The sequence below is a fragment of the Magnolia sinica genome, chromosome 4 (assembly GCF_029962835.1).
Source record: "Magnolia sinica isolate HGM2019 chromosome 4, MsV1, whole genome shotgun sequence".
Classification (NCBI taxonomy): domain Eukaryota; kingdom Viridiplantae; phylum Streptophyta; class Magnoliopsida; order Magnoliales; family Magnoliaceae; genus Magnolia; species Magnolia sinica.
In genome coordinates, this window is record NC_080576.1 from 27,402,214 (window position 1) to 27,430,088 (window position 27,875).

Below are 27,875 nucleotides of genomic sequence, written 5' to 3' on the forward strand. Positions count from 1 at the left end.
TTGTCCCTTTTTGGATAGTTCAGGGTTAGATAGATTAGAATGTCTTCATTTATTCTAATTTAAATGCATATGCCTGTTCTGGTTTCGTCTCTTCTTTTTCTCTTTGGATATATTTCATGTATTTATTTCTGTCGTCAAATGTCTACACTTTATGTTGATGATTGACATGAGAATCAAATATAAGATTAATATATTCTGAAGAGATAAGGGGAGATGCTGTCGGAATTTCGGCGTAACATTTAAATTGGAAAATGAAGCATTACAATCTATCAAACTTTGAATGGGTAACTGATTTAGACATTTAAGTAATTATGTCCGTCTAGCTGTCTAGCCATCTAGGACCCTAGGTATAACCGTATAACATATCGAGAACTTTATTTTATAGATGACTAGTCAAGACGAAAGCCCAAATACCCCTGGAATGGGTGCATCGGCCACATCTCCTTTAATAGTAGAAGGAGACACAGACACGTCAACCGCATGCAAAGGGAAGAAGAAGAGATCAGCAGTGTGGGATGATTTCGAAGATGTGACAGTTAACGATGTACAGAAGATAAAGTGTAATCACCGCAAAGGGTTATTCAGCAAGATTCCAGGAGGATCTACGACATATCTAATTAGATATTTGAAGACGTGTCCTAAGAAAGCAAGACTCCCTCCTCTCAGCCAACAGATGCTGTCATTTACGAAGTTAGAAGGAGACGACTCCCAAGGCGTAGTGTCCACTCATAAGTTTAACAAAGAGAAGTTGAATGAGTGGTATGCTAAATTAGTGATTCTGGAAGAAAAACCTTTCAGAATGATAGAAAATAAAGGGTTTAGGGCTTTCTGTTAATTCCTTAACCCTCGGACCGAGAATGTCTCCCGCGTCACAGTGCAGAGAGAGTGCACGAAGATATATGCAAAAGAGAAGATGAAACTGAAAGAAGTTTTGGCTTCAGTGACCAGAATAACTTTGACTTTTGATTTATGGACGGCGTCCAATCAAAGAAAAGGATACATTTTATTAACTGCTCATTATGTTGATAAGGATTGGAAACTATGCAAGAGAATTTTGAACTTTCGCAACCTTCCTTCTCCATATACTGGTTTACTTATTTTAGATTGCATCTATAATTGTCTAGAAGGCTGGGGCATTGAGAAGAGAATTTCAACAATAACTTTAGACAATGCTTCAGCAAATGACAGTGTCATTTCATGCTTACATAACCAGTTCAGGGCTATAGGAAATTTATTTTTTGAAGGAAAAATATTTCAGGTCAGATGTTGTGCCTATATTATAAATTTGATTGTACAAGAAAGGCCGAAAGCATTCGACGACACTATAGAAAACATAAGAGAAAGTGTAAAATATATAAGAGGGTCGCCATTGAGACTGAGTGTATAGAATGACATCATCTAATGTTTGAATGTGCCATCTAAAAAAAGTTGAAGTTGGATGTCTGTACACGTTGGAACTCGACCTATGAAATGTTAGATGCGTTAATGGAATTCAGCTTGCATTTCCTGAATACGCAGCGCGTGACAGAACGTATTCTTGGTTGCCGAGCACAGATGATTGGGCCAAAGCATAACAAGTTCACACATTTCTCAAAGTTTTCTACGATTGCACGAAGATTTTTTCTGAAAATCAGTATCCAACCGCGAATCTGTTTCTTCCGTTTCTTTGAAAGATTAAGGATGCTATAAAGAAAAATGCTAGTGCAGGTCCAGATTTCATATGCCAGATGACAGTTGGTATGAAGATGAAGTTCGATAAATACTGGGACGAATGTCATCTGTTGATGTCCTTGGCAGTTGTTCTTGATCCCCGTTGTAATATGGGATTGGTTAGCTTTATTTTCATGAAGCTTTATCCTACTGAAAGAGCGGCAGCAGAGACGTCTAAGGTTCGTCAAGCCCTTGAAGATTTGTACAAATCGTATGTTAATACTTTACCGGGAGCGGATGTTGAAGAAAGTAGAGATGCCGATATTTCTGTACCTGGTAATCTGGATGTGCTAAATGAATACATATCATACTTAGCACAAGCACGAATGAGAGTTGATACTAAGGAATCAGAGTTAGAAATGTACCTTACGGAGTCAATCGTAGTGCGATCTGAATTTGATGTGTTGGAATGGTCGAAGATAAGGGTTAGTGAATCAAAATACCCTACATTATCTGTGATGGCACGGGACATATTATCAATACTAATTTCAACAGTGGCATCAGAATCCGCATTCAGCACAGGGAGCAGGGTTGTGAGTGAGTATCGAAACTCACTTTCGCCAAACACAGTTGAAGCGTTGATTTGTACGCAAGATTGGTTGCGCCCGATATGGGGAGGAGATATGAATGATGATGATGAAGAAGAGGAGATTGAGATTCGTGACGAGTCTCTCCTACATATCAGTAATTATTTTCGGGTTTTCGATTATTTTTGGTTGAATGTTGAATGATCTGTAATATTATTTCACTGCAACTGCAGTCTGTAAACATGAAAGTAGTGTTGGTCCTTTTGGAATGTGGTTTGGAAGACTTTGAATCTTTGATATTTATTTACATATGTGATATGCCTGTTCATTTGCTTTTATTTTTGAATTTTGATACATTTATATTGCTTTCTTTTGTTCCTATATCAAGTTCAAATTATTTACCAATATTTTGATTTTTTTTAATTAAAAATTGAGTGTAGATATGTCGTCATCGGACCCATCGACAAATATTTGGGACTATGCTTCCCTAGTTGAATCACCACCAAGGTCTGGAAAAACAAAGATTAAGTGTAGTTTGTGTGTCGCAAAGTTTGTGAATAAGACTAATCGCTTTCGCTTACACTTATCATGTCGAGGTGGTGATGCAAAACCATACCCCAATGCCCCTAAGGATGTCCAAATTCTTTTTCAAGCCCTATTAGATTCGAATAGAAAACCTTCCACTCCATCTAAAACTTCTACTGCTTCTGGATCTAGTACACGAATGACATCCATAAAAGATGTAGAGGAGGAAGACAGATTAAAAGCTTTGGAGGAAGAACAATTCCAACTCACCTTACAACGCAGTATTGAAGATGTTTCTAAACTTCGGCGATATTCGAGTCAAAGACAACATGATATTGAAGCAGGGTTGAGTTACTCGAGTACGACAAACAAGAAGAAGAAAAAGAGTAACAAATTTAAATTCCTGACTCGTTTCGGTGAATTTTATAAGGCATTGGGTACTACATACAATTCTTCACAAGAAACAAATTTGAAGAATCTGGTTCAAAGTATAAAAGAGCACGAAGGAAATATCTCTTCGCCTTCTGACTCAGAGGAAGTAAACCAACTTGTATATGAAAAAATAGATAACAGTTCCGATGGATCAGATGATAATACAGGAAGGCAATTTATAGAGGTTATTAGTTATAAATTGTCATTTTGAACAATGTAATATAATTATGTAAATATATTAATGTAATTATCAAAGTTTTTTAATCATAAATATGTGCATTTTATTTTATATATTTTATTGTTTCATTTAACTTCGAATTTTAATTAACAATCGAATTGAAATTCAAATTAATCTTAATTTATAACTCGAACTTGGCTCAAAGCTCAAACTCGTTACTCGAAAACCCTACTCGAATTGGGCTCAAATTCAGACTCGGACTCGAACTCGCCTCAAAAACTCCCACTCGGTACTTGACTCGTGTGCTCGTACTCGAACTCGCCTCGAAAACTCGGACTCAACTCGACTCGTTTTCTACTTGTACTCGGCTCATACTCGGGCGAGTAGAGTATAAGCAGGGAGTCCATGCTCGTTGGCCGAGTAGAGCTGAGTACGAGCAGGATCCGGGAGTTAAGAGCCGAGTACGAGTAGGGCAATACTCGACTCGACTCGTGTACAGCTCTAGGCACATATATAAGGCGGATCCCAAGCTCGAGTGGGCTATACGAAGGACAAAATGGGTAAGAAAATGCCTAGGCTTGAAACCTCCGAAGTCCACATCATGTTTAGATGCCATTCATACCCTTTGTAAGGCAATTCCTAAGCTTGAAACCTCACTAGATCTATGTATATGCCATTCGTACCGTTCATGCTTCATTTTTAGGGAAGCAGATTGGCTTGCTAAGCAAACTTTGCAGTGTCCTTGATTTATGTATTTTATCGCCCGTTCATCCATTTTACAAGATGTTGATAAATTTAGAGCTTGAGCCCAAAAATAAAGCATATCCAAAGCTTAAGTGGACCACACGGCAAATGGAATGTCTACTGTTGAAAAATTCTGTGTGGGGGCAGTATTGGATCAAGCTAATATTTGTGTTTTCCCTTAGTCTATGTCAGTGCGATCAAATGAACAGGTTGGATGAAAAATAAACATTACTGTGGGCCCTAGCAAGGTTTCAACAGTGGAAATCATTAATCCCACTGTTTCCTGAGTGTGTGGTCCACTTAAGCATTGGATATGCTTCAATTTTGGGATCAACTCCTAAAATGATCTGGAAAAACGGATGGACAGTGTGGATAAACCGCATACATTCACGGTAGGCCTCAGTACTATATAAGCATACTGAGTTGGGCTCGTGGGGTATTATGATATAGCAAAACGGATGGTAGGGAGGACTTCTCACAAAACATCACGGTGGACCCCACGTAGCTTCCTTCGCCGGCAATCCCCTCTTTTCATAACCTCCTCAAAGAAACAAAGACAGGGAAAGAGGTTAAAAAAAAGTAGGCTTCATATTTCAGAACCCTAGCTCCTTCCTGCAAGAAACCCTTCTCCTTCTCTTTAAATCGCCGGATTCTCGTTCTCCAAACTCACGTACGTCTGTCTCTGCATCGTCCATCTGGTGGGCCGTACCCTCGATCGGTTACAGTTCAAGAAAGCACAAAGGTGCGTTTCCCCCCTTTCCCTTTTTTTGAAAAATTAGAACGTTGAAATGACTTCTCACCCCAGCCCCATGAAGTTACCTGGCAGTCATCCAAACGACACCTCAGGGAAATATATTACAACTAAATGTTAGCTGTAGAACTTATCTAAACTAGTTGCTACTGAAGATATGTTAGCTGTAAGTGGTCGTTTGGATGCCATTGGTTTAAATGGTAAATGATTTACGGGTGTAAAACATTTACAGCGTGTCCCGTTTGGCTGTAAGCTGTAAATGATTTACGGGCTTTTGTGGGAGCTTGTAAATGGAGGTAAATGGGAAATGGAATTGGAGGTAAATGAATTGAGATGCGCAGTTAATGTGGCTTTGGTGAAGACATCAACCAATTGATCTTGTGAACAAACAAATGGTGTGTGAAGAATCTTGGTAGCAACTTTTTCTCGAATGAAGTGGCAATCTACTTCAGTATGCTTTGTACGTTCGTGGAACACTGAATTGGAGGCTATAGGTATAGCTGCCCGATTATCACAATATAAGGGAACCGACAAAGACATTGAGAAGCCCATATCCTGAAGTAGGCCTTTTATCCAGAATAATTCACAGGCTGTATGAGCCATTGCTTGATATTCAGCTTTGGCAGAGGAATGAGCAACAATTGATTGCTTTTATGCTTTTCGAAGTAACTAAGTTCCCTCCTACAAAGGTACAATATCCTAAAGTGGAGCGATGATTAGAGGAAGAACCAGCCTAATCAGCATCACAAAACTCACCGATTCGTAAATGTCCCTGGCTGGAGTAGAGAAGACCATGTCTAGGAGCAGCCTTTAGATACTACAAGATTCGATACATTGCGTCTAGATGATGACGACAAAGTTGGTGCATAAATTGACTTACAATACTAACTGCATAGGAGATATTTGGTCGTGTAAAACTGAGATAAATTAAGCAATCCACAAGCCAGCGATACATACTCGGATTTGCAATTTGGCCCGATTGTTTCCTATGTAACTTATGATGCCTCAGAAAGGAAATCTGGAATGTACTTTCTTTGTGATAAGAAAATACCATGCTTGGAGCGAGCTACTTCAATACCAAGAAAGTACTTTAGTACCCCTAAATCTTTCATCTCGAACGATGGAGTCAAGAACTTCTTAATATTGTCAATCTTAGTGCTATTTGTATTGGTGAGAATGATGTCATCAACATATATAATAAGTATTATTGTGTGACCATTCTCCCTTTTTACAAACTCAGAGTGATCAAAGGTGCCTCTTTGAAAGTCGATATTTGAAATCGTATTTCCAAGTTTTATAAATCAGGCTCAAGGTGATTGTTTGAGATTATATAAAGCTTTCTGGAGACGTCAAACCTTGTTAACTTCCCCTTTAGGTTGAAAATCGGGAGGAAGAGCCATATATATATATATATATATATATATATCTCTCTCTCTCTCTCTCTCTCTCTCTTCATGAAGATCACCATGTAGAAAGGCATTTTCGACATCTAATTGATATAAAGACCAGTTGCAGATGACAATAATGGATAAGGGAATGCCAATAGAATTTAATTTTGCAATAGAGGCAAAAGTTTTGGCATAATCCTCTCCGTATTTTTTAGTAAAGCCTTTAGCAACAAGTTGAGCTTTATATCTATCAATGAATCCATTACTTTGTATTTGGCAATAAAAAAACCCATATGCATATGATCATATGCTTGCCTGGAGGAAGATTAACCAATTACCGAGTTTGTTGTTTTTCAAGAGCAGACATCTCTTCTTCCATGACTTCTTTCCATTTAGGGTCACCCAAAGCATCTGTAATCTTTGTAGGGATGGACACAGAAGATATAGAGGCAGGGTATGACTAATATGAAGGAGAGATTTTTTATAGGAGATATAGTTACCAATAGGATGTTGTGTGCATGATCTAGTGCCTTTGCGAAGAGCAATGGGGAGTTCCATTGATGTTGGATCTAACGAGGGAGAGTGGTGGTAGTCAAAGAGAGTAGGATTCTTCCTCCTTTGATTGTAGACTATTAGTTCTATAGTGGTAGAATGAGGAACTTCTTCAATATAGGACTCGTCTACAACGGGTAAAGGAAAGGGTATATAATGTTTACTGTTTTGTGAACTGAAATAAGGTACATTTTCAAAGAAAGTGATATCCTTAGAAACTTATTTTTTTCTAGTCACAGGGCAATAATATTTATATCCCTTTTGAGAGTTTGAATACCCTAAAAACACAAATTTTATTGATTGTGGTCTAAGTTTGGTGTGAGATGGTCCCAGAATGTGGACGAAGGGGGTGCACCCAAACACTTTTGGTAATAAAGTAAACAAAGACTTATGGGGCTGTAGGACTTGTAATTGATATTTTCCTTTTAAAACATCTGTGGGAGTTTGGTTGATAATATATGTAGCAAGAAGAACGGCCTCATCCCAATAAGTTTTTGGTACTGATATCCTTCACAATAAAGACCGGGTAACTGCTAATAAGTGCCCTTTTTTTTTTCTTCAGCTATGGCGTTTAAGAACATGATGATTGAAATTCTATCCCATCATCAAGGAGATATTTTTGTAGATGTTCTTGGGCATTGTTGGATTGAAATGTTTTTATGTTGGAGTTGTATTGAGTAGAGACCATTTTGTGAAACATTTTTATTATTGATGGAACTTCTTCATGACTTTTTAAAGGATAAATCCATATATATCGAGGGTAACCATTAATATATGATAAGAAACATTTATCGAGGGTAACCATTAATATATGATAAGAAACATTTGAGGCCAAACACAGAAATTAGAGGAGTGGCTCTCCAAACATCTAAATGAACGAGTTTGAATGGATGTAATGTCTTTGTATTAATTAAGGGAAATGGTTTTTTTTTTTTTTTTTTTGAAAGGTGATACTTTTATTGAAGGAGAAAGGAGAGAAGCAACAAGGAAAAGGAAACTAAAAACTACAAAGAGAACAGAAGAGAGAAAACATTAAAAAAAGAAGAAGAAGAAGAAGAAGAAAACTCCTGGAAATGAGGCCAGGCAAAGAGAAGAGCAACAGGGGAAATACAGAAAAAGGAAAAAGAAAAAAGAGAACTATGGGGCCCAATCTCTAAATGCTGTCCTACAATGTTTAGATAAATGACAAGTTTCGCATTGTAACATGCTGCTATTATAAAAAATTTTAGAAAACAAATGATGCAAAGATTTGAAAGATAGATGTCCTAAATGGGAGTGACAGAATGTCACCCAATCCTTATTGTCCATGTGAGAAGTAGTAACATAGGCAGAGTTAGAAGTTCCTTGATTCAAAAGATATAGTCCTTTCTCTTCACGACTACATCCAATCATCTTCTTCGTTGCAAGATCCTGGATAAAATAGTAGGATGAATAAAAAAATGACACAACAGTTCAATTGCTTGGTTAGAGAGCTTATTAATGATAAGTGAGATGGACAAGGTATTAGAAAGATAAAAATGTCCTTGTGAAGTTGATAGAGATGTGCTAGATCTTCCTGATGGGAATACATAGTAGCAACTTTATCCAATACATCTTTTGCAGTTTTTAAAAGATAGAGACCACGACTGCTATTAGGTTACATGGAATTAAGTAGCCAAGCCATTACAAGCCAGTTTTTGCTTTCCCATTCCTCATAAGGCGGATCATCAGTGCTAGGTTGTTTCTTGGCTCCAGTTATATATCCTAGTATTTTTCCAGCTCCGATATACATCCAAGCTGCTTGGAACCATTCTAAATAATTTGTGCCAACTACTTTCACTGTAGTGGTGGTGACACTAGGATTGCCCATATGTCCAGATGATTTTTACGTGCTCATATTGTCTCCCATTTTGAGAATAGAGAGTAAAGAAATGTACCATTAAAAAGAAAAGATTAACTGGAAATCATTTCTTTGTGAGTATACTTCCAGATCCAGTAAAAAAAAGACTGCAAAAAAGGGCTGTCCAGATGAGAGACAACACCTGACTGAGCACAGAGAAGCAAATCTGAAACCTTTTTCTCTAGATCTGTTAGATGTAGAAGTCCAGTTATGTGTTTTGATAACTGCTCGAGCACGAGAAATGAAATCGGAAGTCTTTTTCTTCAGGTCCGGCAGATGCAGAGGCCCAGATGTGGATTCTGACAAAAAATAAATGATATTTGTTGGCAACTGGCAGCAGACCTGATAAACTGGAAGCTTTCTGGAGTAGGCCTGATAGCTCTGGATGTTTTCTGGATGAGTTCCAGTTCAAATCCGGCGTTGGGGGGTTTCCAGATAAAGAAACCTGCTAGATCTGGATTCCGGTATGTCAGAATCTTCTCTAGTGAGCTTCCTTCTTCCAGAGATGGTAGCCATTGGTGAAATCACTTCTGGATGTTTTAATTGATGCATCATAAGTGCATCTGTAGGATGGTGATGGAGATAAATTATCCTTCATTCACCATTTAACAGATTGGAGAAATGATTACAAATTGATGGACACTCAACAAGATTCTCGTAGAGATTCCCCAAATACTTTAGGAGAATAAGGAAGAAAACAAATGAAAAGAAAGAGAGTTTTGGATCAATATCAGTAATGCTCTGATACCATAATGAATGATAGAAGAAAAATGAATAGAAGAGAGAAATGTGAAGAAGGGGAGAAGGAATTTTCATGTCACTCCTCTCTCCCTAAGCTCATCCATTTAAAGGAAAAGTATTACTACTGAATGTTAGCTGTAAAACTTATCTAAACTTGCTCTTCAAAAAAAGAAAAAGAAAAAAAAAAAAAAAAAGAAAGAAAGAAAGAAAGAAAGAAGGAAAAACATATCTAAAACAGTTTAACAGCTTAGATTACTAGAAGGTGGTCCTGCTGTCCTACCTGTTCCACTGCTCATTTGAAAAAGAAAAAGGAAATAAAACTGTTTCCTTTCACTGAACATCGTATAATCCTTAAAATTGTTGAAGTTGTAAAAGGAGTCTTGTAATGGTCTATGGATTGCTACCAAAACTTATATTCTTGAAAGGGGAATTACACAATACTATTGCAGATTTTGGTGGACCATCTGGATGCACATGTCCATGATGCACATGGCATGTGCTGGACATCAATCCCATCTGTCCAATTTGCTTACCACATTGGACTGTGTGTGTGTGTGTGTGTGTGTGTGTGTGTGTGTGTAGGGAAAAGGTTCTATACGGTCGAGCTCATGGGAACTTCCCATGAGGTTGAGCTGTGTGGGCCCCACTGTGATGCGTGTCGAACATCAACACCGTGCATTTGAGTCCCTTTAAATTATGGGATATCCCAAAAATCAGCCGTATACGGAACTCAGTTGGGCCATACCATCTAAAATCATGTGAAAACATGCCTAAAACATATAAAAGCACTTTTGCAGGGCCCAACTGAAATTTGGAAGCATCTGAAACTTGGTTCGACCCCTCATCCAAGTGGGACGCACATAATGGATGGGCTGGATTTGTGAACCACATCTCGGTGGGCCCAACTGATAATTATGAATGTTTTAATGGAGGGTAACCCCTATCAACTTTTGTATGTGGTGTGGCTCACACAAGTCACGGATTGACTTGATTTTTAATCCCTAGGCCCACCATGGAATGGTGCATCTGACTGATGGGGTAGATGTTCAACATGCATCATGGTGGGGCCCACACAGCTCAACCTCATGGGAAGTTCCCATGAGCTCGACTGCATAGAACCTTTTCCCACACACACACACACACACACATATATGATTGGATGATGGTAGCGATCCAATCGGCGTGAATCACATGTACGGTTAGATTGTCCCCAATCCCCACCATATTTCAGCAACGAAACACACTCTGCATTGATGTCGATTGATGTCAATCATTACATGAGAGCCGGTCTTGGTTTAAGTATGGTTATGATTAAATTCCCTTTCTGAATCTTCTTACTTTTGGAAATTTTGTTGAGAACTGCTGCACACTTTATTTGCATATGAGAAAGTGGATTTGATGCAAGACGTCATTGTATTATTGAATTGAAGTTTTCAAAGACACTCAAAAACCACACAAAAATTTAGAAGATTTATACGATGTTATCGCATGTTCTCCAATTTGGATCTGTTATGGCTTTGTCAGTCTGCCTTTCTCTCCTTTGTCGTGTTAAGAAATAAGCTAGAATACAAGGTTTATCATTCTTTTGTTAGTAGTAGTAGGGTGTGTGTATTAGAGATGCAGTTTCAAAGTATGTTATGGAGAAATAAAAGAGGGTGCCCCAATTACCATGAGAGAAAATAAAGTGGTATCTAGCGTGATTGTCAGTTGGAAAATGATATTGGATCGTGCATCCTTTTCTTAGATTGCATTTCTTTTGATGCTTTTGTTAGGACAATATGGCATCTGAAGAGGATTCAATTGAACAAGCTGCTGCTGCTCGCCGTGAGAGGCTGAAAGCACTTAGAGCAGCCAAAGAGCTTCTAAGCACTCCAGATGAAGATTCAGTTCCAAGTGAGAATAAAGCAGAGGAATTTGATGATGCTGAAGAAGAGAAGTGAGTTGTTTATACTTTATGCTCCCCTTGTTCATTTGTAACATGGATGTCTCTTCTCTTCTTCTTCTTCTTGTTTTATTTATTTTTTATTTTTTATTTTTTAAAATAGTAAATAATTAAGCATCACATTGCAAACACTAAGCATATTGAAGTTTCTTCTATTGTGAACGCAATTACATAGTTTTCTGTACAACGACACAAGTGCAGCATATTGGACACAGTGGGCTTTGAAAGTCAGGTTCCTGGATGGGCCTGTACAAATTTTTTAGAACATTAAAATACTATATTCCAATATATATATATATATATATATATATATATATATTACAATTGTTTATTTGTAAAATCCCAAACATCAATAATATTATTAATAGACCTAAAAGTCTGTTATTTGTAGGTAAAAAAATGCCAAAAAGAAATGACGGTGATTATGCTGATGATTAACACAATTAGTTTTTCATGTAAGCCGTGTCCAGGAGTGGTAGTCACGCATGCTTGTTGTACACATATCGTAAGAATTTGGACGTAGAGGCTCTGTTATTTCTGTACTTGATATCTGTCCCCATAGTCAGGTAACATAGGGCCGGACTATTCATTTCTGATTTTGAAGGACAGACTTGGGTCCAAGGAATATGGGCAGGTCAGGATGGACCTGCTAGGCAATTACTTTGGTGAAAGTCGTAATTAGTTAGGTGCGACTAATGGGCGTATTGGCAAACTCAGGCTCAGCCCAATTAGTTGTAGGGCCTAAAAGCTCAGCCCCTGGGCCCTCCTGTCCTTCCTCAATTCAGCAACAGTATTAATTGCCCATTTTCCTTAATACATTGGGAGCAAGGTGTTCGGTAACGGTAACGGCAACGGAGGCTGTAACGGCCAACACTGTTACCTTTACAATATGGGGCATAACGGCTGTTACGGCCCCGTAATGTCCATTATGGTCTCTCTTTTTTTATTTTTTTATTTATTGAAAAAACGCCCGAAAGACATGTATCTGCCCCGTAATGTTGATTCAAAATTATGAAAAACTTGTATTTGTCCCATAATAGACCATTACGGGGCTATTATGGCCTTTATAGGGGAATAACGTGCCGTTAACGGCAGTTATGGGTCACTTTTTTTCCATAATGGCTGTTATGGCCGTTATGACGCCGTAACGTGTAACGGTTGCCACTGTTACCTTTACGTGACGGCCTTTACGGTACACCATGATTGGGAGACATATCGTCAAATTCAACCGCAAGACCTGGATTTAAGTAATGATGAAAGAAACTCTCCATGGACCCACTTAATAACATCAATAGAAATGTAGAATCACTTTTGGCAATTGAACCCCCATCGAAGTTTGAGTAGATGTGGATGACCCTAGGAAGATAAGATGCAATCAAGTGGGATGGCATACTCTTTACTCAATTAGCTGTGCAAACTAAACGATGATGGGCTTTCTTAACTTCTATAGTTAAGACTAAGGTTGAGAATAATATTTTAAAGTATTTATTGGCAGTAGAGCACTGCTTCACAATTCTATCACTGTTATCCAAATCAAGATTCTATCTTAGAATTGGGAGGGATAGGGAGTGTGGAAAGAAGTATATCTTACAGAGCTTATCAACTGGAAAAGTGAAGATTGTTCTGTTTTACAATCAAAGATATATGATAAAGGAATAAATGGGACATTACATTCTGTTTCGGGGGAGTGTTGATAAACGAGGGAAAGAGCTAAATGGTTTTACTACGTCTGTCAATGGGTACTGGGACCAGGTTTAAACAGCTATGGGTCTATTTTTAGACCTGTTTCAGGCTCGGGTCTGCTGTTTCAGACCCATTTAAAAATCATGTCAGGTCGGCAAGTGTGTATTGTATTTTACCAATGTAACTAATAATATATACGCTAACCTGTTTCATTAGCCCTAACCTATCATCCCTAACACTAGCTGGCAGCTTCTGCTCTCACTTGTTGCTGGCTGATGCTGCCACTAGTTGTCAAGTTTTGAAGTCTTGCTGGCCAGAAGGACAGGTCTTCTTCTTTGCATTGTCAATAGGCAAATCCATTTGCAGTGGACAATGACCAACCCTTCTTTTTGAGGGATCTTTAACAATGCGGGGGAATTCTCAAAATGTAGTAATGCAGGCATCTTCAAAAGGTCCCTAGTGATAGAGTTGGGGATAGCCTAGGAGCAAGTGTCCAGGTCGTAGTTATGGAATGGAGCTACTTGTACCATCCAATGATTATGGGTGGCAGTGGGCTGGGCTAGGTTTTGTCTGGCCTGACTAAACATCTAGCTTGGGCTCCATCCATTGCCTTCATGAAGTCATAAACAGGCCTGTTCCCAGTCCTGGGTGGGGCCTTGATAGATTTTATTTTTTTTTTGTACAATCTAGGCCCAGCAATCAAATTTACCATTCAGGCCTAGGCGTACCGAACACGCTTGTCCGAGGGGCCTAAGAATCATACTGGGGGCTTGATCCATGGGCCTATGTTACAATCCTACCTATATCGGGCCCAGACCTGAAACCCAACAGGCCAGCGCATCACATTATGGCCTAACAGATGATGCTTCTTTGTTATTTCTATTTTCTTAGTGATAAAGCATTCTGTTAGAATCAAGAAAAAAGAAAACAATGGAAAGAAAAGGGAAGAACATAAACTGTAATATGGATAGACAGGGAATTTTCTTTTCAATTCCTTTTCCTTTTTTTCATTTTTTCCCGAATATTCTACTACGACCATTCCTTTTATCATGTCTTTCTAGACCCAAGCCATGCAAAATGAAGTAGTTGATTGATGGGAAGGATATGCTGAATGTAGGCACCTCCAAGCTAAGCTTAGCACAAGAATTACAACTGAAGTAGAGAATAAAATCCAATTTTTTTTTTAATGAATTCAGAAGTGTCTTGAGAATACTCATTTGAGGCCTGTAAATTGACCTCTTGGGAGTACAAAGAAAGTCTCCTTTTATTGGCATGGGATCTCTTTCCTTTTTTTTGTGTCATTGACAACTAAGGATTTACTACAAAAATAGAAGACTAATCAAAGAAAGATGCTAATAAATAAAATGATCTAATGGGATTCTAAAGGGGCCCACAAGTATTCCATGGTTGACTGATTGGATTTTGTTGCCTAATTTGGAGACTTGGGCCTCTTACTGTCCATGGTTATGCCTGATGGGCTAACTGTGGGGCCTAGGTTTGGGCCTGGCCCATGGATCTTGGGCCTAGTTGATGTGGCTCGGCTTGCATCAATTCTCCCCGACTTGAAAATGACTCGACTCTGGGAGAGTCAACAGCCTAATATTGCTCATAAAAGTCGGGATTCAGGTGATGGAAGTCTGTAGCTATAATACATGTAGCATCGGAGAGAGTTCGTCATTGCCAATGAACAAGAAACTTCTGGTACCCACCTTGGCATGTGGAGACGATTTGGTTGTCAAGAACATCAATGATTGTGTCTGTAGGTGCAAGATGGTCGGGAGTGGGATAGCTTGCTCCTCGGTACTATCATTAGCATGGTGCCCATGATGGATGAAAAGATCTTTCACATTGAAAGTAGGATTGATAGGTAAATATGGTGGGTGATCTAAAACATAAGCATTGGTACTAATCTTCTTTTTTATTTTGAACGGTTCTATATTGCAATGATGGAGCTTCTTCGAGGACCCGGAGGGTAACTGTTCGAGACAAATACGAACCATAACCATGTCGCTTTTCATAAATTCGACAAAATGACGTCTTGCATCTATAAGCTACTTATAACTCTCATTACTTGTGGTGATATTACATCGAACTTCGTCATGCACTTGCTGCATATGGCAAATGAAATCATTAGCTTTTGCACTTGATCTTGACTCCATCAATAGAGGAACCAAATCGACTAGGAGATGCGGATGTATACTGGTCACTACTTCAAAAGGTGACATTCCCGTGGACCTGTTGACCGAATTATTGTGGGCAGATTCAACCGCGGGTATTATTAGATGATCATGGATAAGACACTGTAATAACTTGCTTAAACTATGGTTGACTACTTCCGTTTGACAATGGTCCGAGGATGATAGGCACTATAGAACTGAAGCTTGGTCTTTTTTGTTAGAAAAAGAGTCTTCCAAAAATAGCTCATGAATTTGGCATCACAATCAACATAATTGTCTTTGGAAGCCCATGAAGATGAATTGCCTCTCAAAAAACAATTTAGCAAAATCTAGAGGGTGTTTATTGTAGTCGAACATGATATGAAATGAGCCATCTTTAAAAATCGGTCAAACACCACAAATATTATTTCAACTTTCTGGGCACTCTTTGGCAAACCTAGAACAAAGTCTATATTGAGATCTTCCTACTGAACAATAGCATGTCAGATTAGTTGTTGATATGATCTACTACTTTTCTTTTGACCCTCAGTGAGTTGGAGAACACTGCATGATAGATCTTTTAGATATTTGATTTTAGATGAAGCCAAAATTTGAAGAAAAAACCTTTTTTTTTTTTTTTCTATTTTCCTCCTTGCATGAGACTTGTAGGTGAAGATATAGACTATCCAGAGATTGGAGAAAAGGTGCGAAACCTCGAGAGTAGTCTTCATCTATTCCTGTTTCTTCTTTTTCTTCTTCTTCTTCTTCTTCTTCAAGGGTAAGTCCCAATCTTTCTTTTTTCTTATTCAAACCCTAAACTGCATCATTTTTCTCTATTTCTTCATCATTTCTTCTCCTCAATCATCCAAACACTCAACCCATCCAAAACCCTAAGCCGTGCACCCTTTCCTGTGGCCATACGCCTGCGCCCACACACACATATATGGGCATACAACCACTTTCCCCTTCCTTTCTCTTTGTTTCTCTCATAAAAAGTCCTAAACCTAATACCTTATTTCATCCCCTTTGAAACCCTAACCCTACTATTCCCCTAGGCCTAAACCCTGACCCTAGGTTTTCTATTTTGAACCCTTAGCCCCAAATTGTATCCAAGACTTGAAATCATCAATCTAGTTGAGTGTTGGGATTATCCTATGCTAGAACGGGATTCCCACATCTGGTAGGAACAATTCTTTCATAGTTTTATGTTGATTATGCTTGGTGGGATGATAACACTTTGGTTAGAACCTTCCTAATCAAATCTGATTTTTTTTTTTATAATTATTATTATTTGTGGTATAGTACGTTATTTTAACGCTTGATTCAGTTGTATTATTATGGAAATTGATCTCATTATCACATTAGCTCTGCATCACATCTTCTACTGGGAGTTTAGATACTTGTGTGCTTTATGATCCGAGTATGAGACAAACTCCTTAGTAACCTAATAGTGATGCTAGTGTTGCATAGTCTGGACAACGACATAAAATTTTAGTCATAAGTGAAGTACCATTGCTTTGCATCAGAGAGCTTCTTGCCAAAGAATGCTATCGAATGATCCTCTTGACTGAGAACCCTACCACTGCCGATGCTGGAAGCCTCGTAGCTCACCTCAAACACCCCAGACTACAAAATGCCCAGAAGTTAGAGCTTTCATCATTTTACGTTTGATCCTCTCAAACGCTCTTATTGCTGCACTTGACCATCGAAACTATCTTTGTTTCATGCAAGCGGTGATCAGCCGTAATTTTGCTGAAGTTGCGCACAAAGCATCTGTAAAATGTGGTGAGGCCACAAGAATTATGAACTTTGGAGACAATGGTAGGTATAAGCCAATCAACAATGACTTTCACCTTGGTGGGGTCCACTTCTACGCCTTGTGATTGAAACAATGTACCCTAATAAAATCACGAGTGTACTCATGAAGGCACTCCTTTCAAGGTTGATGAAGAAGTATTCGCGACAAAGGACTCTGAAGACTAGACCTGGGTGTTTCCCTCATCGTATTATCTATTGTTGCTACTCCCAAGTAATCTTGAATGCATTCATTTCTAATTCTATCCTTCCCTGTTTTACCAGCCATCCATCTCAACATCTTCATTCCAGCTACACTTGTTATGAAGATGTTGTTCCTTACGTGCCCGACATTCTATCACATAAAGCATGGCTGGAGTTATAGCTACACTATAAAATTTCCCTTTAGGTTTGAGTGGTACATGACGATCACATAAAACTCCAGAGGTACATGCCCATTTCTTCCACCTGACTTAAATTCTATGAGCAACATCCTTCTCAATCTCTCCACTCTCACGAACAATCGACCCAAGATATCGAAAGTGGTCATTTACACAAGCGAAAGTGGTCATTTACACAAGATATAAATGTAAATGGCTAAATAAGTTACTATAAAATGATCTTGATAGGATACACAAGAATGTCCAATTCCTACACAGCACAACCCTAAAAGAAGAATGATGTGCCATAATGGCCGTTACACGTTATTGGGCCGTAATAGCCATTATGGAAAGAATGACCAATAATGTCTGGTACAACCCCCATAATGTCCCATTACACCCCTGTAAAAGCTGTAACAGCTCTGTAATGGCTCATTACGCCACCTGTAAAGGCTGTAACGGCCCTGTAACGGTCCATTACAGGGCCGATACAGTTTTTTTTTTTTTTGGATTTTATTATTATTATTATTTTTTAAAGAGAGACCGTAATGGCCATTACAGGGGGGCGTAACAACCGTTGCATACGTAAAGGGGTGGTGGCCGTTACGGCCACCATTACCATAACGGAATACCTCGGAAGAATGACTAAGATCGGAACCATCAGTTGTTGAAACCTATCAGCCTGTTCTTGCTGAATTATCCAATGAATTTACTAGAACAGGGTATGACCAGTGCCCTTCATCACATGAGTTTGAAAACTCACTACATGTTTCTATTTATTAGTGTAAAGTTATCGTCTTAACTTTTTTTTTTTTTTTTCACTGAACTAGTTTATCCACACTGAACTAGTTTATCCAAAAACCCTCAAACCTCATTTGTAGCTTTTAATGTTTTAACCTGTAGTAACTATTTCCTGAGTTGTCTTGGTCTTGACAAGTTGACTGTGCCCAGGTGGTAATGGCTTTGTAACAGCCGTTACGGGGCCGTAATGGCCATTACAGTCTATAACAACCATTACGGGCCATAATGGCTGTTACACACAAGAAAAGAAAAAGAAAAAGGGGAAAAAATGAGAAAAAAAAACAATTTTCTTTTCTTTTCTTTTCTTCTTCTTCCTCTTCTTTTTCTTCTTCTTGGGTTATTGCAGCTGCCACGGCTTCAAAGTTGCTGCTGCGGTTGCAGCGCTGCTGCTCTTCCTCTTCTTCTTTCTTCCTGTGGTGCAGTCCTCTCACTCTCTCTCCCTCTTTTCAGTTCCCTCTCTTTCCCTCTTTTCTTTTCAGTTTCCCTCTCTTAGAAAAAAACGAATGGACTGCGTGGGTTCACAGCCACGCACTTAATTTTTTTTTTTTTTTAAATGCTCTGCAGCGTACGCAGCGCAATGCACTTGCACTATTTCATTGTGTGGGCCCACATTGATTTCTGTGTAGTATATCCATGCCGTCCATCAGTTTTTCTGGTTCATTTTAGGGCATGGCCCTGAAATGAAGGGGATCCAAATCTCAATTGGACCACTCGGTATTGAATGCCTGCTGTTAAAATCTTCCTAGGGCCCACTCTTAATGTTTATTTTCCATCGAACCTGATGATAAGGTCACATGGATCTGGATGAAGGGAGAACACAAATAACAGCTTGATAAAAAAAAAAAAAAAAAAAAATTGGTCCTAAGAAATTTTTAATGGTTGGAATTCAATCCCTACTGTGTGGTCCACCTGTGATTTGGATCTGCCTCATTTTTTGGACCATGCCCTAAAATGAGTTGGCAAAAAGGATGGACTACATGGATATATAACCAATGCATCAAGGTGGGCCCCACATTTAAGGTGATACTCACCAGTGGTCCACTTGAGATTTAGATCTACCTGAATTTTTGGACCATGCCTTAAAATGAGCTGGTGAAATAGATTGACAACATGGATATAGGCCCATTAGTGGTCTACTTGAGATCTGGATCTGCCTCATTACAAATCATGTAGATCCCTACAAAAGTGCCTATATGGAGTTTTCATACTATGTACCTGATCGTTCACTTTCTGATGGACCTCTCAGTAACTAGGTTTAAAGAAATGCTTGCTCTTGGTTTGGTATAATCAAGTGCCACTAGGTTGCAGTTCTTGTGCTGCTGGCGCCTCACGCCTGGCAGAACCAGTGGCTAGCTGCATGACAGATTTCACACACATTTTAAGAAACTTGCTTTTAATAAATGGTGTCCTTTTTTACCAAGTTATGGAGAATGTCCCTTCTCGCTGTCTGGTGGACTGTCTGGGAAGAAAGAAATGGAAGATGCTTCAGCAGGATTGCCAACTCGCCGGATTCCATAGCAACTAGAGCTAGGCGGTTAGTAGTCGAGTGGGCGGCTAATGTAGATAAACGAAAGGGATGTAATTTGCTCTTTTTAGGAGTGTAGCTGCCCCGCTATCTCGGCAGTGCAGTTCTCTCTCTGTACTTTGAAAATCTTAATATGTTTTGTGACCTTTCAAAAAAAATAAATGGTATCCTTTTTATATGCGCGTCTTCTCTGGTTTATTAGTATATGGATTTTCTCTTAACAACAGCACATTCGATCTCCTGCAGTAAACTGAACATGAAGTTTAGGAACTATCTGCCTCATGATACGCATCTTCAGGAGGGTAAGGTAGCTCCACCAGTATTACCAAAGTTTGAAGATCCAGTTGCCAGCGCTCCTCCACAGCCTGAAAAAGTTGAGGTATGAATCTACTAAGCTGGTATTGGATTGGCAGGAAGTCCTTATCTTTTTTTGCCATTTTGTCCTAACTGCAGTGAAAAATGCAGGATCCATTTGTAAACATTGCTCCGAAGAAACCAAACTGGGACCTCCGGAGGGATGTGCAAAAGAAGCTCGATAAGCTTGAAAGACGAACTCAGAAGGCACTCTTTCAACTTATGGGTAAGCACTCGTGTTGTTGGAAAATGCTTTTTATTTTTTATTTTTTTATAATTTGGTTAATGGAGGAATGCTTTGTTGCACATTAGTTCTCATAGGGACATGCGGAAGACCCACACAAGATTCAGACCACTCATCAGTTGGGTCCAGCTTTTATGTGCTGTGGACTAAAATTCTGGCTGATCAGACGATCTTAATCAGCTTGATTTGAGGATGAACTTGACCACCTTGCATTTTCAGGCCCTGTTTGATTGAGTGGTTAGGATTGTCCAATAACCTGATTTGGGAACGTGGCCCATATATGGCAGGGTGCACCTGATGGATGGTGCAGGTCTTCTACATGTCTACAATCTGTCCCAGTGGAGATTCATGTAGAATAAAATTCTGCAATTAGTCATGCAATTGGCATTTCTTGAAGATCTGGTTCTCTGTCTCTGAAGTCTGAATTCATGCAACCAATTGCTTGTTACTCCATGCTGTCCATGTTTCGGTTAGTGGGTGTGACGTTTTCGTATTTTGTTTTTTACCCACTGCCTCCTTCCTGCCTCACCCTCTCTCATTTTTCTTGTCTAAGACCCTATCTGGCATCAATTTCATTGTTCAGGCTAAAACCTTGACATTCTTCTGTCTTCGCCAGTGCCCTCATTGCTAAGATTTCATTTTATTGCCTTTTGAACTGCAAAATCCACCACCCTATCTGAATAGATCAGAAGAAAATCACTGAAAGATTCCACATTTATACAGTGTTAATTGAATCATATGCCTTCGATCTCTGTCCAAAACTCCCACAGAAAAATCTGTGGTCATGCAGAATGCGAGTTACTACAACATTTGAGTCTGTGTTATCAATCCCACTGTCAAGAAGCTTTTCACTTTCAAATTAGAAAGAAAGATCATACCCGTTAGCCAAGGAATTGTAGGATCTTCATCCATGGTATACTTGGGTCTTTTTTCTGGAAAGTGGGTCATGGTTCCTTGATCCAGGCCATTGGTCTGCTGGGCTCCACTGTATCTGAACTATGCACTTAAAAATCTCCTCATTAGGATGCTCCAAATCTTCCCATTTGTGGCCTGCAAGTATCCACTCGAAAAACAGAAACACAGCAACATTTTAATTTTAACAACTGGGGCCCTTGTTTCGGTTATTCAAGCTGTTGATAAGATGAACGTCACTGTGGATGTCCCATGCAACAACAATCCTTTAATTGGAAATCTTAGCAATAAAATATTCGGCCTTCTTTGGCTGAATCTGGGCCGTTGTTATGTTTCTTTCCTTTAACAATCTATTGGCCACCAATTGGAAGGTTAAGATTCTTTGATGTAGGGCAATTAACCACTTGCTCTAAAAGCTCGAACTGATAGACCATGGCAAATTAATCCCTTTATCTTATGGCTCAAGCCACACATCGCAAGGTTTAGGACCTTGGCCGAATCCTCCCCATGGGCCCCACTTCACATGGGTTTCGCCTCACACGAGCAACCTGCCTCACACGAGCCACCCGCTTCACATGGGCTACCTACCCCGAGTGTGCCTTTGCATCCCACAGGCCACCACACTCGACCCCGGTGTGAAAATGTCCCTGCATTATTCTTCCTTCCAGAAGATTGTCCCGGTGGATTAGCCATCATCAGTGGGAGCATAAAATCAATGGTTCAGTTCACTGGAACATGGGCCCTGCTCACGCAAACTGATATCCATGCAATACAGTAACCTTGAAGGACATTATCTCCACCTTTAAATTTATTTATTTATTTTTTAAAAAGGAAAAACCTTGGAATTATATTATCTCCACCTCTTTTTTATTTTTATTTTTATTTTATTATGTGTGGTTTTGTTGCAATTATATTAATTTGTATGTGACAATCGATGCGTAATGCAGAAGAGCAAGAAAGGCAAAACCAAACCGTAGCTGAAGAAAATGGTGAAATCATCAGTGCCGATTAGAGTGGAAATTACAGAGCAGCTTGGTTTTCACCAAGGTTTCAGTGGCAGAATCAATTGAGAGGATTTCCAAAAGCATGTATTGGGGTGATCAAGGGAGACCGCTTCAAATTGGAAAACACCAATCTCTAGAGGTGAATAGGAATGTAAATGCATGCATGAAAGAGACCGATACTCAATGTGACACTAAAACCAGGTCAGAATTTGGATGTTCAAAATCTTCAAATGTAATCTGATGAATAATTAGGAGAAAAGGAGAAAGAGATGGTGCTTTCCTTTGCATCCGCTTCCCCAGTTTTATGTGTTTATACACATCGAGAAATAGGAAACTGAAAGATGTTACAGTGCAGGCCTGGCTGAGGCATGCCGCAGCCCGGACTGCAAGTAAACCCAGGCGTGTTTTTCATGATGAGCTTGCATGGCCTGGTTTGGCCACTTGGAATTTTGGATGAGTATAAGCTGGGCTCAGCTGGACAGTGCGTGCAACGCCTTGTTGCATGCAGTCTGCCTCTAAGATATGACCCTGATCCTGTCCTGACACGATAATTCTTACTGACTTGGATCATTGCTGACATGGTCAATGTATGTAACTCTCATACTCGGCTGGAATGGCTAGCCCAGAATTCTTTTTTCCTTCTTCATAAAGAGGTTAAGAGGGCCTTGCAGACTTTCCAGTGAGATTCAAAACTCACAATTTGAGAAAAACATGATAAATACATGCATAAACTATTTGTTTTATGTAGGAAATTTTACAAAAAGAGCTACCTAAGTAGTGTGGAATTTACATTTCAGTACCTTTTTCAAAAAGCTACCTCATTGATGGATATCATTTTCATTCCACGGGCGGCTTGAGGGCAAATGGGTTGTGGCTCGAGTGGGCTCCATGATGATGCTTATGTGGAATCCACTCTGATCAACGGGTGTCACTCTATTTTAGGCCAAGGTCCCAAAAAATATCTCCATCTATGATTTAGGTGGACCACATAATTGAAAAATGTGTACAGGGCAATGCTCGCCCTCTTAACTGTTTCCATTAGTGTGGCCTACATGAATCACAGATGGCTATGATTTTTGGGCCACAGGTCTAAATTTTTGTGTGGAATGTAGTGGATGGAGTGGATTTCCTATCATTATCTGGTGGGCCCTGTAAAAATTGATGGGTGGATGCCTCTCCAAACTATTTCCTTTGGTGTGGCCCACCAAAATTATAGGTCAGCTTACTTATTCTTCCTCTCTCTGTTCTCTGAGCCTAATATGAAACTAAATATATAGTTAAAAAGAGGAAACAAAAAATAGAGACGTAAGGACTCATTTAGATCTTAAGTTGCTTACAATAAGTTATGCCACAAGTAGCTTATCTTGATTTCTACTTATTAAGAAAATAAGTATGTTTGGTAAACAACATACTTCTCAACTTCTCTCTTTCTTCTCTCATATGCCTCTATTCCGCAATTAATGAAAGTAGAAAAGCTTAGAAAATGAACTGAAATGATTATTTACTTTTCAGTAAAAAAGTTACTTATAACTAATTATTAACCAAACAAACTTATCTGAAATAAGTTAGCTATAAGTAGAAAAAGTAACTTATTGGGTGGTATCCAAATGGGCCCACACTCGGCTCAGTAAAAAATCAACGGGGGCATCCTGGGCAATTCTTTTTTTTCTGAATAATCTCTGTATTCTATTCGGGTGGAGAGTGACACAGGATTTGATTTTCGTCAGAATTCACCCTCATGGGTATTCACCATTATGGGTATGTGAAATCCACTCAAACCGTTAGATGCCCAATCCTATATTAGGCCCAGGGCCAAAAATTAAGGCTGACTTGTAATTCAGGTATGCCACACCAAAGAAAATAATTGGGAAAGATACGTCCCCCCTTAATTTTTGTAGAGCTTACTGTGATGATGATATGAAATCCATTCCAAGTATTAGATGACACACCAAAATTTAAGCTGGCACTTAAAATCAGCCCATCAATGGTTTAGATGGGCTATGCCAAGGGAAATGGTTTGGAGGGCAATCATTTCTACTACATTTTTTCCAATCATGTATCGCTAGAATCACATATTGGGGGAATTTTTGGGTCCTTAGCCTGAGAGGAGTAGACACGTGTGGTTGTGGGGTGAATTTTACATAAACATCAGTGGGGCCCACCGGAGCAGCCGACCCATTTTCACACACACCCACCCAACCGGCATTTTAATTACGTTGGTTTTTTTTAAAAAAAAAATTCCCTTTTATATATTTACTTAACAATATCTAATTTAAAGGTTTATTATCTCTTCAAATGCCTTTAATATTGACTACTAATATGAAGTGGAGTACACCGGCAATACCATGGCTCAGCTTAGATCCAAGACTTTCGAGGGGCAACAAAGCGGACCACGCTATGGGACCCTCCATGATGCATGTGTTCATCCACGCCAACCATCATCTTTACCATATTATTTTAGCTCATGGGCCAAAAAATGAAGCAGATCTGATTCTCAGATGGGCCACAATAAAAGAAACAGTGGGAACAACGGCTCACATTGAAACCTACTTGGGCCCACTGTGAAGTTGATTTTCCAGGCCAACTAGGATCTGTGGGATCCACTGATGGTTCCCACCACCGCGTACGTATTACACCCAGGTGGTTCGTCCAATGTGGGCCTGAAAATAAAAATGGACCTTGGTGGGCCAACCCCCACAAAAGCATATCCAATTCTCAATGGTTTCAAGTATATGGGCTGGGCCCATGTAATTTTCATTTTCTAGCATATCTAGGGTCTGTGGGACCCACCATCTACTCGCCATCGATTGAGTGAGATGTCCAAAAGGGCAGCCTAATTGGGCCAAAAAAACGAGCCACGAGCCCTTGTAGGCCACACCACATGAAACAATAGTTATTGCCCATTATAAACCTTTTATGAGCCAAACCAGTTTTATATCAAGCTCATATTTTATTTTTTTCCATTTCATCCGGGTTTGAGCATATCAACTGAAACGCCTCACTCAAGGACACAATATTGTCCGCTTTGCCCAGAGGGCTCACGGCTTTGTTTTCGAGGTTGCCCCCAAAACGCGTTGTATCCTTAAGGTGCGAACCCCACATATAACCACCACAACTTCTTACGACTCTTTTGATGTGGGACAAGTTCAACCCCCACTGCGTACACAATAGCCTGCCTGCACAGTAACCTACGAACCACTGGTAACTCACCCAGGCCCTTAGGCCCCGCCCACATCAGCGTCCGCCAACGTGTATCTGCCCACATGTGCAACAGTGACGGGGCGTCACATCAACAGGTTGGCCGTTCAATAAACATTATGGTGGACGCTGGGAAGTATTCAATGGTGAGTGTTTAATTACCACTGTTTAATGTTTAATGCTGATGTATGTGTTTTTCCTTCCTCTGCATCATCCTATGAACAGGTTGGATGACAAATAAATATCATTGTGGGTCATATAAAGCTTTCAACGGTGAAATACATTATTCCCACTATTTCCCGTGGTGTGATCCACTTGAGCTTTGGATATGCTTAAATTTTGGGCTCAACTATTAAAATGAGCTGAAAAGTTGATGGATGATCGTGGATAAAACACATACTTCACGATGGGGACTATAGAGCGTGATTAGCACGTAAGAAAATACCTCTACAAAATGACATTCAAAGGCACTGTATAAGGACTACAAAGTGTCCTCTCTCATGAAAAAATGAGGGTGGCTATCACGTCTCTGAAATTCGGCAACCAAGTACGGGGACTTCAGTTCTGAGTTATCAAGCATGAACTTAGTAAAAATGCATGTGGATGAATTTTCATGTACCCGTATAATCCAGTTAACATTTGCCTATCATCAATAATCAGGGTAGGTTTAAATCAATGGCATCAAAAGTTAAACATGGATAAATAAACTCAAAATTTTATGGTTAACATTCAAATTGTATAATTTTAAAAGTGGTGTCTACTCAAATGGAGAATACGTAAACCATAATATAAATTTAACAAAACTAAATCGCGGAGTCCATCCAACTGGAGACTCCGATAAATACATGCCCAAATGAATAAACTATAAGATTTTTTTGTTATCTCCCAATGCCCAACACCCCACAAACATCGATGATAAAGCAATTCGATCTATGCATGCACATTTGAGACCTCAGTCATACCTGCATTAATAATATCGTCTATTTGATATTTTAAAACACTATCCCAGGTGTGAGTGAGTGATCAACTCAGTGTTACTATTTCTTAAATAAACGTGTTATCAACATAATCGGGCATAAGCAATGATAACATTACAAAACAAATAATTATTAAGTTAGTTATTTAATGCATGATGCAATATTATGTGCAATGGTTAGCTCGCAACACAACACAATAATATTGTTATAATGCTATGATGATTAGCCAAGTTATTATTCTATTTCAAAGAGCAAGTTATCGAAGCTAGGATACCGCCGTCGTATCGCGGGTCTCTACCTGGATCACATTGATCGTTACGGTACTAGGCGGCTCCTCACCAGTGTTCCTTGATCCCAATTTGAGTTTATCACCCAATAGTCGATATAACTTTTTTTTTTTTTTTTGTTAGCTTGTTAGTACACCTTGCTATCAGTTCACACTTCACTGTTAACCACCCCCACTAGGGATCAATACCAAGACTGCAGTGTTGAAACGAGGTATCTTTCACTCAGTTTACCACTTGAGCTATGAATCAGGGTGTCAATAGTTGATATAACTTAATCAGATTAATAGTAGGGCTCGTTGCCCAAGGACAATTACAAATAGAGCTAATGTTGTCACTCAGGCTCCAAATGTGAAGAAGGCATGCCACCCAACCATTAACAGTATGGTAGGTTCGCGGCATTCATTGGTGCTCGATAGTCATTACAGGGAGGTTTATCTTCCAATATTCTACCAACAAGGCGGGCTTGTCACCTAATATTTTGCCAATGTGGCAGACACGTTACCCCAGCATGGATCGATAGCTCAAATACAGTGTCCCATACCACCATGCCTGGTCCCCCAAGTCTTGCCGAATTATAACGTGCTAATAGTTATAAATGGACATCATTCGCTAGTAACAAGGTATCCCATATTATGTATTATGTTGACTACCAAAAAAACAACCAAAGGCTATGGACTATTTTGGTTTTTGGTTTTTGGTTACGGCTATAAACCGTAGCTCATTTGCTACGGATTAAAACCGTAGCTAAAACTGTCCAAACCGTAGCAAAAAGATAATTGCGCCAGATGTACGTACAACCTTGGATACGTCATAAGGGACTCTACGAGGCCCATTAAAATGTGTGTGCTCCATCTAATATGTCTATCTATTTTTTAAGAATATTTTAGGTGTGAACTCAAAAAATGAAGTAGATCGAAAGCTCAAGTGGATCACACGGTAAGAAAGAGTGGAGATTAATCCATTGATCGATGGTGTGGTTCAATTAGACCTTCGATTTGCCTAGATGTTGGGTTCATTTCCTATAAAAAAAATTACAAAATTAATGGACGGAGTGGATATATCGATTACATCAATATGGACCCCACAAAGCCTCTCGCTAAGGCCTTTAGACAAGTTGGAAAGAACCCAAGAAAGAACAACACCAAGAAAGCCAATGAAGTAGATACTGTTGTTGAATCTGTAGCATCAGTT

General features: G+C 39.3%; 1 protein-coding gene across 2 annotated transcripts; it reads left to right on the forward strand.

Annotated features, from left to right (window-relative positions):
• The first annotated feature begins 4,666 nt into the window (after positions 1-4,666).
• On the forward strand, positions 4,667-22,507 carry LOC131242874 (uncharacterized). 2 transcript variants are annotated; one of them, XM_058241815.1, is made up of 5 exons: positions 4,667-4,858; positions 11,200-11,363; positions 19,955-20,087; positions 20,174-20,303; positions 22,166-22,507. In XM_058241815.1, coding segments are annotated over exons 2-5 (423 nt in total). In that variant the 5' UTR covers positions 4,667-4,858; positions 11,200-11,205; the 3' UTR covers positions 22,168-22,507. The 2 variants fall into 2 exon arrangements, with proteins under 2 accessions (XP_058097798.1, XP_058097797.1); XM_058241814.1 differs by having other exon boundaries at positions 4,670-4,858; positions 20,174-20,288.
• The last annotated feature ends 5,368 nt before the right edge of the window (positions 22,508-27,875 follow it).

Bases quoted from the DNA above. Each gene is read 5' to 3' on its own strand.
- LOC131242874 (XM_058241814.1), top strand. From the start codon at position 11,206: ATGGCATCTGAAGAGGATTCAATTGAACAAGCTGCTGCTGCTCGCCGT. The intron at 11,364-19,954 runs GTGAGTTGTTTA...GATCTCCTGCAG, and splicing joins GATGATGCTGAAGAAGAGAA to TAAACTGAACATGAAGTTTA. The intron at 20,289-22,165 runs GTAAGCACTCGT...TGCGTAATGCAG, and splicing joins GGCACTCTTTCAACTTATGG to AAGAGCAAGAAAGGCAAAAC.